Here is a 13,269-nt window from a genome sequence, read left to right as displayed (position 1 = left end):
GCATATTTTATGCTCGTTCAATGTTTTAAAGTACACTTTCCACCTTCCAAACACGTCCCAAAACTTCTGCAGAGATTTTATTCTGCAAGATTTGATTGATTGAAGTCAGATGCTCCTTCTAGCTATACATTCTTCATACAAATTTCATCCACAAACAGCAATAGATGTAATGGAAAATGAAATAAGTGAAAGAGAGAACTTAATCTCTATGTTTCTGTAGATTTTTCTTGAGAACTTGGGCACTTTCTTTCAATCCCATGTCCAGTGTATTTATCACTTCGTTTAGTTAATGTTCCTTTATCTTATGTACATTTTTTTCTGATTTTTTTGGCAGACCTCTGTGAACGGTTTTTGCGGTTTTGCATATTAAATTCTTGTGCGGAGTTTCTGCTGCTGCAAAAATAACCCAAGACGCGACCCCTCCCCTCCTCCCCTGTATACCTCTTCTGTCTCAGCCTGCTGGCTGCTCTTCCTGCATATGCCACACATTTTTCTTCAGTGATTTTCGGGGCCGCCAAGTTCGGTCGGAATGCATAATTTCTTTTTAATGCCATTTGCCATGAACTGCGCTCTCAGTCTCTGTCTCAGTCTCTGTTTCTGTGCTTGTCTCTGTGTCTCTTGGCTTTGGAGAATGGTTTTGCCATGGACCCAAGACTGAACTGGACTTCGGGGTTCTTCGCTGCTCTGCTCTGCTCTGCTCTGCTCTTTTTTTGCTGTTTCTTTGGCTGCCTCCTTCGGCTGCCTGTTGCCTGTTGCCTCTGCCTCTGTGGCATGGGAATACAAGCAAAAGTCAAGCGGTTGGGGGGGGACGAATGTTGGGAGGAAATTTTTAAATGTTTGCTGCCTTCGTAATCTTGAAGTATGAATTATTGCTTTAAGATTGGATTTTCAACACTGTTGTTGAGATTAAGATACGCGGGACAACATTGTGTTCAAGACCAAAAAAAAAAACCACCAACAAGTTGCTTCCCAAATGGAGCAGACTCAGACTCCAATCGTTCTCCATTCGTTCTTCTCCCCGTCCTTCCTTTTTCTTAATAAGCCACAAAAATAATCTATAATTGTCTTGCCCCTCCACACACACTCCTTGCAGGTACGAGAGGACGCTCTTGTGGGGCATGTGGTGGGCTCCATCACGCCCAGCGAGCGGCTGCTGCTGCTGGACAACAACAGCTTGGAGCAGTCCAATTCGGAGGATGATTTGCGCGTCACGTACACATTGAATCCTTTGACCAAGGACCTCATTGAGGGCGCCTTTGACATTGATCGTCACACGGGCAACCTCGTCGTAGCCCGCCTGCTCGATCGCGAGCTGCAATCCGAATTCCGACTGGAAATACGCGCCCTGGATACGACGGCCAGCAATAATCCGCAGAGCAGCGCCATCACGGTCAAGATCGAGGTGGCCGATGTCAATGACAATGCGCCCCACTGGCCGCAGGACCCCATCGATCTGCGTGTGAGCGAATCCACGCCCCTGGGCGCCATTGTGCACAATTTTACGGCCACGGATGCGGACACGGGCACCAATGGGGAGCTGCAGTACCGCCTGCTGCGCTACTATCCGCTGCTGAACGAGACCCAAGAGCAGGCAATGCCCATCTTTGCCATGGACTCGCTCACGGGTTCCCTGAGCCTGCAGGCGCCGCTGGACTTTGAGGCCGTGCAGGAGTACATGCTCATTGTACAGGCGCTGGATCAGTCCTCCAATGTGAGCGAGCGACTGCAGACCTCGGTCACTGTGAGGCTGCGTGTCCTGGATGCCAATGACAATGCGCCAGAGTTTGTCTCCCCGCAAACAAAGAGCGGCTCAGCCTCTATTTTCCTCAGCGATGCCACACGCATTGGCGAAACGGTGGCACACATTGTGGCCCTCGATCGGGATGCTGGGGAGAACGCGCGCATCAGCTACGACATTGAGGGCGGCAATGGCGAGGGACGCTTTCGCATCAATGCCGCAACGGGTGTCATAGAACTCGTCAAGTCACTGCCACCTGCCTCTGAGGATGTGGACAAGAATGGACGCTTTACGCTCCAGATCAGCGCCAAGGATCATGGCATGCCGGAGCCCAGGAAGAGCACGCTCAGCCTGCAGCTGCTCGTCCAAGGCAGCCACAACAATCCGCCGCGCTTTCTGCAGGCGGTGTACCGCGCCACCATACTGGAGAATGTGCCCAGTGGCAGCTTTGTGCTGCAGGTTACTGCCAAGTCCTTTCATGGCGGTGAAAATGGTAAGGACCAAGCTTTAATCTACCAATAAAAATGGATCAAAATCGTTTATAAATCCCTCTAAATTCCTCTTTCTATTTCCACATTCTTTCCTCAGCAAATTTGAGCTACGAAATTCCCTCTGGCATTGCTGGAGATCTCTTTCACGTGGACTGGCAGCGTGGCATTGTCACCACTCGCGGCTCATTCGATCGCGAGACTCAAGCCAGCTACATCCTGCCCATCTATGTGCGGGATGCCAATCGATTGGCCAGCGCCTCCTCCACTGCAGCCGCTGTGCGCAAGCAGCGTTCCTCGGAGAATGGTGCCGCGGAGAGCAACAGCGGACAGCACTTTGATGTGGCCACTATGATCATAACGATTGGCGATGTCAATGACAATGCGCCCGAGTTCCGTGCGGGCTCGTGTTATGGTCTGTCCGTGCCAGAGAACAGCGAGGCGGGCGTCATCCATACAGTGGTGGCCAGCGATGTGGATGAGGGCGCCAATGCGGACATTATCTACAGCATAACAGGTGAGACCTCGACAAACTCCCATCTTAGCACACAACCCTTGACCCAACCTCACATTTCAGGCGGCAATCTGGGCAACAAATTCAGCATCGATGCCCGCTCCGGGGAGCTGAGCTGTCGCCCACTCGATCGGGAGCAGCACTCCCGCTACACGCTCCAGGTGCAGGCCTCGGATCGCGGTCAGCCCAACAGTCGCCAGGGCCACTGCAACATCACCATTCTCGTGGAGGATCAAAATGACAACGCGCCCCGCTTCGACCTGCCCAAGTATGTGGCAAGTGTGGCGGAAGATGCGCCCATTGGGGCGAGCGTTGTGCGGATCAAGGCCACCGATGCGGATCTGGGCGTCAATGCGCGTTTGGTTTATTCGCTGGCCAATGAGACCCAATGGCAGTTTGCCATTGACAGCAAGAGCGGACTCATAACGACCGTTGGGTAAGTGTCTTGAACTTTGATTTTGTTTGAGAGTGTAAATGCATTTTCGGAATATAACTACAATAAATTCCATGAAAATATTTTGATAAACTTTAGAAGATTCATCAGTATCAGAAAGAAACGGGAAGTTAAATCCAAAAAATACTAAAATATACTAAACAATACTAAAAAATACTAGAAAACTAAAAATATACAGAAATATATTGAAAATAATAATAATCTTGAAAATACTAAAAATACTGAAAAATACTAAAAATACTGTCATATGCACAGGAACAAAAAATATTCAAAGTACGAGAAAAAATACTAAAGATACTAAAAAATACCATAAATACAGAAAAGTTTTGAAAAAATACCAAAACTATAACTTCACCTAAAATATTGAATAATACCGATTAAGACTGAAATGCATACAAAATGTATCATATTTTTTTGTTAACTTTGGAACAAACCCCTTAAAAACTTCTCAAAAATATCAAAAACCATTCATAAGCCGCACGTTCTCTTAAACTTTACCCAAATGACCCCATTGAAACACAAAAATTGATCACTCAGCAGTGAGGAGTGGTTGCCCCAGGCCATGAGGATTGGTTCCGCAGATGAATGAAGGAGGATTAAGTGGAGGAGTGGAGGTGATTCCTGTGAGTAGGAGTAGAAGTAGGGCTAGGGATAGGGATAGCTGAAGTCAATGTATCGCTTCGAATCTTATCTGAAACCTTGATCTTCAGCAAGGACGCAGGCAACAAAAAAAAACATTGCCATAATTTCGTACAAAAACAAGCAAACGGAACGCGAAATGAGGCTAATGCAGCATGGTAATCCAATGGGCTAGTCAGTGTGTCCCAGTGCAACCTACGCACTGCGGCGACACTGCAGAAATGCTGCGGGGATTCGTCTCCTGTCAACCACCTCGTGGTCTGCCCCGCCTGCCACAGACAGCGAGCGTCGCGTCGCGTCGCGCACGCATTCCTATAAATAGCCCAAAGGTGGAGTTGGACTTGGACTTGGTTGCGGATGCGGATTCAGAGTCCACAGAGCTGAATGGCAATCCGTTCTCCAGCGGTTCTGTTCTTTTTCTTTTTCTTTTTTTTGTGACTGCTACTTGGAGGCCGGACCCCTCCTGGTGCAGATTTATGCTTATTGACAATCAATGATGACAACAATTGCTTGTTCCGTCTGACATAGCTCTTTTTGGTGCAGTTCCGGCCATTGGGGCCATGGGGCCATCGAGTTCTTCTGTGGGGCATGGGGACATGTGGCAGGAGGGGGCACACGGCATGGTGTAGCGGGGGCACTTGAAATGACAGTAGCGTCAGTGTTGCCATTTATACAAACGCGATCCGCTGTCATGTACCAATTTTTATCTTTCGCTGATTGTCGGCAACAATAAAAACGAAATCCCCGCCACCAAAATGCACAAAAAAGCTAAGCAGAGAGGGGGAGACACTGGACTTAAGAACAGACCAGAAAAAGAAAACACAGAGGATGGTTGGGGCAATGGCAGTGGCAGTGGCATGAACAGAGAGCCTGCCTGCTGCCTGCTGCCTGCTTGCTGCTTGCTGCCTGCTGCCTGCCACATGGAGAGGTAATGGCACACAGAGCAGAATTGTAGAGCAGACAATCAGACAGACAGACAATTCGTGACGTTGTTGTTAGTCTTGGACTTGGACTTGGATTTGGTATTGGACTGGGACTGGGACTTGGACTTTCGCGGTCGCGGACTTGGACATACAACCAACGAAAAAACAAAACAAAAACCCAGTAAGGAATGCTAGAGACTATAAATACCCTAACTATGGGACACATGCAGAGCAAATAGCTCGTGTTTTGTATTTTATTTTAGTGGAATTAAACAGAAAGTCATTTATTTCAGCCCATAAAGGGCAGGCAATGTTTCCACGAAACTTTTAGGATGTGCACAGGCAGGCACTCGGAAAGGTTTACGGCAGAATTTCAGCTGGAAATTCGTACTATTTTATAGCATATACGAATGAACGGGGAGCAATGGGTGATGATGCTTCGTACTAGCTTATTTAGAGCAGGAAATTCATGTAAAGTTTTGAAGTTTGCAGTGAAAATTCTGTCACTTCGAGGTCTAAAAATAATTCGGTTTGTCTGTTTTGCAGTGAGAAAATTCTAGTATTTTCAGGCAGAAAATGGCATTAAAAAAACAAGCAAAATAAAATGCTTCATGGTATGTTTTGGCAGCCAAAAGTTCTTCCAGAAAATGCTGAAAAATATCTAAAAATATTCCTACCTTCAGCCATACTTTCCCTTTCGATGCGCTCCACGATCAGGCACTATGATCAACCAATTGTTTGTGCTGCAATTAAAAGAGTTACATGATTGTTAAGAATTAAAGAATAATTTTGAAATTCTAATTCAATCCCCCTAAAACCCATATACCCTCTGTGGGTCGTCAGAGTATTTCCCTCAGTAAAAGACAAAAATGCGACTGCCGCCTGCCGCTTGTCCGCTGCTTTGCTCGTAGTTTCTTTTCCTTTTTTTACATTTTTTTCCTAGCCAGAGAGCTCCGAGCCCGCTCTGACTGACGGACTGACTGACGATGGACAAGCAGCCCAAGAGCCTAGGCCCAGACCCATTCCCTGGCTTGTTCGTAGCTCTGGCTGTTTGTCTGATGATCAGCAAGCGAGAAGGAGGCAGACGACAACAACGGAGCGACTGATGACTGACCCTTGAAAGCATTTCTGCTGTTGTTTCAAGAGCCACAAAAGACACAAAAGGAGGGACAGGGACGGGGACAGGGCATGAAGCGGACATGGACAAGGCACTTCGCTGTAGCCTTTCCCTCACTTTGACTGATTCAATTCATAAAATGGAGCCCACAATCCAGAGAACACAGGGCCGAGACTAGGCTTTCGGGCTTGGACTTGGCCACGGGATGAGCTTGTAATTTGCTAAATTCGTTTTATTGGCCAACATGCAACAGAGACAGCAAGGGGCAGAGGCAGAGGCAGCGTCAGTTGTTGCAAAAGAATCCAAGACGAACAGAGAGGATTGTAATCATTTTGGTTTATTATTTGTGGCAGCAAACATGTTGCGAGGTGAGCGGTGAGGCGAACTGCTGCTGCTGCTTCATGATAGCGATAGGCAGAACGCTGGCTCTGCCACGAATTACTCCCAACGAAATGCTAATGCGAATGGAGTGTGTGCACCGTCCGTCCGTCTACCACCAACAAATGACTTAATTACCAGTCGTTGTCCCTCCCCGTGCCTGTCTCTCTCTGTTGGATCAATTTCACATCCATTCGTGTGCTTAATTATTGCTAGGATTACGATTATAATATAACAAAAATATATCTAATTAGTGTCAGCCGTTGCCCCTTCCCGCTAATTGAAAAATTTCCCATTGCATTTTCGTTCACAGCAAACTCGATCGGGAGCTGCAGTCCAGCTACAGTTTTATGGTGCTGGCCACCGACGGTGGACGCTACGAGGTCCGCTCCGCCCGCGTGCCCGTGCAGCTCAATGTCCTGGATGTGAATGACAATCGGCCGGTGTTTGAGCGTTATCCCTACATCGGACAGGTGCCGGCACTCATCCAGCCCGGCCAGACGCTGCTCAAAGTCCAGGCACACGATGCGGATCAGGGACTCAATGGGGAGCTGCTGTACTCGCTCAAAGGCGATGCTGGCAAGTTCCGCATAAATCCCAACACGGGCGCTTTGAGTGCCACTCAGAGTTTGGCCAGCGAATCTGGCAGATTGCTCCAACTGGAGGTCATAGCCAGGGACAAGGGCAACCCGCCACAGAGCAGTGTTGGACTCATCGAGCTCCTCGTGGGTGAGGCGCCACAGGGCATGCCCGTTCTCCGCTTCCAAAACGAAACCTACAGGGCGAAGCTGCGGGAGAACTCCCCCACGGGCACGAGACTACTCCAGGTGGTGGCCGTACGCAGCGATGGAAGACGCCAAAAGCTGCAGTTTAGCTTTGGCGCTGGCAACGATGAAGGCATCTTCTCGTTGGATCCCACCTCCGGGGAGATTCGTGTGGCAAATCCCGCGCTGCTCGACTACGATCGCTTTGCCACGCCCACACTGGCGGCGCTGAGTCGCGGTCGTGCCATGCACTACGAGCAGGCGACAGAGGATCCTGCGTTGGCCGAAGAGGATCGCAATGGCACACGCAGTCAGCGCGCCTTGGCCTCCACTTCGTTTGCCCTAGCCAGCACCCAACCGAATGAGCTGCGCCTCGTGCTCGTGGCCCGCAGCTCGGATGGCCCCAACCTGTCCAGCTATGCGGAACTCATTGTCGAGCTGGAGGACGAGAACGACAACAGTCCGCAGTTCTCGCAGCGTCAGTTTGTGGCCACCGTCTCCGAGGGCAACAGCAAGGGCACCTTCGTCGCCCAAGTCCAAGCCTTCGATTCGGATGCGGGCGCCAATGCCCGTCTGCGGTATCACATTGTCGATGGCAACCACGACAATGCCTTCGTCATCGAGCCCGCCTTCAGTGGCATTGTCAAGACGAACATCGTTCTGGATCGGGAGATTCGCGATGTCTACAACCTGAAGATCATCGCCACGGATGAGGGTGTGCCTCAAATGACGGGCACCTCGACCATTCGGGTGCAAATTGTGGATGTGAATGACAATCAGCCCACGTTTCCGCCCAATAATCTTGTGAGCGTGAGTGAAGGTAAGTCTAGACATCTATAACTCAGATTTAACTGGGAATATTTGTATCCCGTTCTACTATCTTAACGATAAAATACCAAAAAAATACCAAAATAAATACTGAAAATACCGATAAAAATACGGAAAATACTGACTTAAATACCACCCAAACTTCCAGTGATCGCAAGTTTTAAAGAATTATAAAAATACCGAAAAAATACCGCAAAATACTAAAAATACTACACAAACTACTTTTATAGCTGACTAATTTATTGTGAAATTCAGACAAAATTTTCGTTTGCTCAGCGTTACGCGAACTATTGGGTATTTTGGTTCTCAAACATACAATTTCACGAATATAAAAATGCATACAAACGTTGTACGACAGATTTTTGTCCATAAAAGATCTTTGGAAGAATAAGTTCCTTATAGATTTAAGAGATTTTCAATGCTTTCAGAGATATTCAAAGAAAATACTCCATACAATTATTACTCCTAATCCCCGAAAACATTCCTAACATTTTCTTTTCCCCGTATTTCTTCTCTCCCCTCTCTTAGCAACCGAACTTGGCGCCGTGATAGCTTCCATCTCTGCCAACGATGTGGACACTTATCCCACGCTGACATACCGCCTGGTCAGCGATTCCTCTGTGGATGACGAGAGTCTCACGCTGTTCGCCTTGGATCGGTACAGCGGGAAGCTGGTGCTAAAGCGCCGCTTGGACTACGAACTGCAGCAGGAGTACCAGCTGGAGGTGGTGGCCTCCGATGCGGCACACGAGGCGAGGACAACGCTGACTGTACGCGTGAATGATGAGAATGACAATGCACCGATCTTCCTGGCTCAGCAGCCGCCCGCTTACTTTGTCATTCTGCCCGCTGTGGCCGAGGTGGCAGACAGTCTCTCCATGGACTTGGAGCTGCTCTCGGTGAATGCCACAGATGCGGATGCGGAGGGCAGCAACTCCCGGATACATTACGCCATTGAGCCACCCATCGAAGGCTTCTCTGTGGCTGCTGGCAGTGGTGTGGTTTCTGTGAACATGAGTCGCCTGCAGCTGCCTGAATCTGCGAGCGGGGATTTCTTTGTGAGAATTGTGGCCAGGGATGGCGGTAAGCTGCCACTCTCTGGGGCCACGCTGCTGCGAGTTCAAGCCAGCGATAGTGGCTCCGCGCGATCACAGTTCCAGCAGACCCAATACCGCGCACAGATCAGCGAGGCAGCTCCGCTGGGCACGGTGGTGCTGCAGCTCTCTCAGGATGTGCAGGATCAAGCATTTGTCATTGCAGCAGGCAACGAGGAGGCCGCCTTTGAGCTGCTACAATCCAAGGCCATTGTGCTGGTGAAGCCCCTCGATCGGGAGCGAAATGATTTGTACAAACTGAGACTTTTGATCAATCGGGGCGCATCGGGCTCTTCCGCTACCTCTTCGAATTCGAGTGCTGGCATTACGGTTGTCATCACCGTACTCGATGCCAATGACAATTTCCCCATCTTCGATCGCAGCGCCAAGTACGAGGCGGAGATCAGCGAGCTGGCGCCTCTCAGATATTCCATTGCGCAGTTGGTGGCCCTCGATGCGGATCAGGAGAATTCCCCCAACTCCGAAGTGGTCTATGATATAACCTCTGGCAACGATGAGCACATGTTCACCATTGACCTCGTCTCAGGTGTGCTTTTTGTCAACAATCGCCTGGACTATGACAGTGGAGCGACCAGCTATGAGCTCATTATACGCGCCTGCGACAGCCATCATCCGAGACCGCTCTGCAGCCTGCAGCCCTTCCACCTGGAGCTGCACGATGAGAACGACAATGAGCCCAAGTTCCCGCTCACCGAGTATGTGCACTTCATAGCAGAGAATGAGCCGCTGGGCAGCAGCGTCTTCCAGGCGCATGCCAGCGATCTGGATAGAGGGCCTTTTGGCGTCTTGAACTACAGCCTGGCAGCCACAGCCGGGGATGAGAGCTCCTGGAAGCTGTTCCGCGTGGACTCCCACTCGGGTTTGGTGTCCTCTGCCGCTGTCTTTGACTACGAGCAGCGACAGCGCTACGACATGGAGCTGCGGGCCAGCGACATGGGTGGCAAGGGTGCTCGCGTCGCAGTCCGCGTGGAGATCGACTCCCGGGATGAGTTTGCGCCGCAATTCTCGGAGCGCACTTACCGCTTTGTGCTGCCCGCAGCTGCCGCTTTGCCGCAGGGCTTCGTCGTGGGCCAAGTCACAGCCACAGATGCGGACAGTGGACCCGATGGACGCGTTGTCTATCAGCTGAGTGCACCGCACACCCACTTCAAGGTGAATCGCAGCAGCGGCGCGGTGCTAATCAAACGGAAACTAAAGCTCGATGATGACAGTCTCGGCTCACACGATGGACGGGACATTAGCCTCGTCATCTCCGCATCCTCCGGCAGACAGAACTCCCTCACTGCGATGGCTGTGGTGGAGATTGCGCTGGATCCACTGGCACATCCGGGCACGAACCTGGCCAGCGCTGGCATCAACGGTGGAGGCGGCACCATGGGCGATTGGGCCATTGGTTTGCTCATCGCCTTCCTGCTGGTGCTCTGCGCTGCCGCGGGGATTTTCCTCTTTGTTCACATGCGAAGCCGCAAGCCTCGGAATGTGGTGAAGCCACATCTCAGCACGGAGACGGTGGGCGTGGGCAATTCCAACAGCTACGTGGATCCCAGCGCCTTTGACACAATACCCATTCGTGGTGGCATCTCGGGTGGTGCGGCTGGCGGCGCCTCGGGGCAGTTTGCGCCGCCGAAGTACGATGAAATTCCGCCCTTTGGACCGCATGCGGGCAGCTCTGGCGCAGCCACCACATCGGAGCTGTCTGGTTCCGAGCAGTCCGGCTCGAGTGGACGTGGTTCTGCGGAGGATGATGGAGAGGATGAGGAGATTCGCATGATCAACGAGGGACCACTGCATCATCGCGGTGGCGGCGGCGGCGGTGCCGGTGGCAGCGACGATGGACGCATCTCGGACATCTCCGTGCAGAACACACAGGAATATCTGGCACGTTTGGGCATCGTGGATCACGATCCCAGTGGCAGTGGTGGTGGCGGTGGCGCCTCCAGCATGGCCGGCAGCAGTCATCCCATCCCGATGCCCATGACCATGCCCATGGTGGACTCGCTGCACATGTTCCACGATGAGGATGCGGCCACCGCGCGCTCCGACATCACAAATCTCATCTACGCGAAGCTCAACGATGTGGCTGGTGGTAATGGAGGCGGCTCCGAGCGTGGCAGCAGCGCGGATGATGCTGCCACAACGGCGGGCAGCATTGGCACGGCCATCACGGGCCATGGCCATGGCCAGGCCATGATGGGCAGCTACGGGGAGGTGCCAGTGCCCGTGCCCGTTGTGGTGGGTGGCAGCAATGTGGGTGGTTCCCTCAGCTCGATTGTGCACAGCGAGGAGGAGCTGACGGGCAGCTACAACTGGGATTATCTGCTGGACTGGGGGCCGCAGTATCAGCCGCTGGCGCACGTCTTCTCGGAGATTGCGCGGCTCAAGGATGACACCATGTCGGAGCACAGCGGGCACAGTGGCAGCGGCGCCTCCTCCTCCGCCAAGAGCAAGCACTCCTCCTCCCACTCATCCGCGGGCGCGGGCAGTGTGGTGCTGAAACCGCCGCCACCGCCCACCCACATTCCCCCGCCGCTGCTCACGAATGTGGCGCCGCGAGCCATCAATCTGCCGATGCGCCTGCCGCCACACCTCAGCATGGCCGGTGGCCTGCCCCGCTCGCCCATTGGCCACGAGGCCAGCGGCAGCTTCAGCACCTCCTCGGCCATGTCGCCCTCGTTCTCGCCGTCGCTCTCACCGCTGGCCACCCGCTCGCCCTCCATCTCACCGCTGGGCAGCGGTCCGCCCACCCACCTGCCGCACGTCTCACTGCCACGCCATGGCCATGCGCCGCCGCCACAGCCCACGCAGCGGGGCAATGTAGGCACAAGGATGTGATAGAAGGAGCAGTAGGATTAATTTCCGAGGAGCGCTCTACATGCATCATAGTATTACTTGCATCCCCCCCAAGCCCATACCCCCCCTCACACTTGCCACACACACATTAATGCAGAATACACACACATAAACACCCATTAATGTTGTATATATAGATACTATATGATAGTTAGGTATGATATTTACCTTATGGTAGCAGTACATAGATTTAATTACACTCGAAAAAAGTTTGGACTGAATTTTTAGGCAAGTTTTTCGCAGAGGGATTATTTAGGGGATTTATTAAATTATGTTCAATATTTTAAATATTTTCTATAACAAATTACGGACAAAAAACTCAGAGCTTCAAAAACACAAAACAAATAAAATATTTCAACAAATTCCAACGAATTATTCCGAATAAAAATAAATAAAAGTCTCAGAAATTCTCCCCTTTGAGTAGTTAAAAATGTATGCGCAATATTAGCAATATTTTCTATTCAAAAAATATGGACAAACACCTCGGAATTATAGACAAATATCATAGTTAAAGAAATTACTACGAATTATTAAGAGCAAATTAAAATACAAATCGAACAAATTCGTACCTTCAATCATTTGAAATCTAAAGTGAAAAAATCATAATTTGAAATGTTATTCGATGCAATAAATTGCGTTATTCAGCGAGCTCTAATATATGTTTATATATTTTAAAAATATATTCAGACTTAAACAAAATGTTTTTATATCAAAAATATGGCACTGGCCTGAAACTTGTGGCTTAAAATAATTTAGATAAAATCAACAAAAAACATCTATGATTTTTGGCACTAATCTTTACGCCGCTAAAACATTTTAACTGCTTAAAAAACTTTTTGCAGCCAGTGGGAATACTTTCTAAACTTCTGTTTGTGTGACTTTTTTCGAGTGTATAATCGTAATAGTTAACTAAAAACGACAAAACACAACAAAGCCAACAAAGACTCTCTGAGACTCACTTGCTTGCACAGACACAAACACACAGAAAGACAACAGCGACAGGAGATGGAGAAGATGCAGACAGATGCAAGTTGCAGCCATAAGTTGTAAGCATTTAGAGCCTAGAAATTAAGCTCCCAAGCAGAGGGATCCCCTAAAAACCTAAGCTAACTTTACAGCCACACACACACAGCCCATACACATTCACATTCACATATTCCATTTCCCATGCGTAGGATTTATCGTATAACGTATAACGAGGGTGATATAATGCTTGACATGGGGGAAATTGTATAAAGTTGTTTTAGTAATTGTTAGAGAGAGGCAGAGATGCAGAGTTTCCCCTCGAATAAAAGTGTACACGAGCCCAGAGCTAAGATAGTTATTATGTTTTAGTGCGTATGTGTGTATAGATCGTATATTATTTATAGCTAGTGCTTTTGTTCACTTGTGCGTGATGCTAATTGTGTAATCGTAATGCTGTAAAAATGTTTTCAAAATAGCTGGGCTCTCGGCATAGGC

General features: G+C 49.9%; 1 protein-coding gene across 1 annotated transcript in view; it reads left to right on the top strand.

The window, feature by feature from the left end:
* Positions 1-12,104, top strand: part of LOC117581727 (protein dachsous) — a 72,165-nt gene extending 60,061 nt beyond the window's left edge. Inside the window, exons 7-11 of the mRNA XM_034269107.1 lie at positions 1,094-2,231; positions 2,327-2,743; positions 2,804-3,176; positions 6,565-7,835; positions 8,372-12,104. Coding sequence (XP_034124998.1) covers positions 1,094-2,231; positions 2,327-2,743; positions 2,804-3,176; positions 6,565-7,835; positions 8,372-11,790 — 6,618 coding nt within the window. The 3' untranslated portion in view covers positions 11,791-12,104. The remainder of the gene's footprint in view (positions 1-1,093; positions 2,232-2,326; positions 2,744-2,803; positions 3,177-6,564; positions 7,836-8,371) is intronic.
* The last annotated feature ends 1,165 nt before the right edge of the window (positions 12,105-13,269 follow it).

The sequence above is a fragment of the Drosophila guanche genome, unplaced genomic scaffold (genome assembly GCF_900245975.1).
Source record: "Drosophila guanche unplaced genomic scaffold, DGUA_6, whole genome shotgun sequence".
In the NCBI taxonomy this organism is placed as follows: domain Eukaryota; kingdom Metazoa; phylum Arthropoda; class Insecta; order Diptera; family Drosophilidae; genus Drosophila; species Drosophila guanche.
The sequence above is the reverse complement of the archived record's forward strand: the minus strand, read 5'-3'. Positions and strand labels throughout refer to the sequence as shown.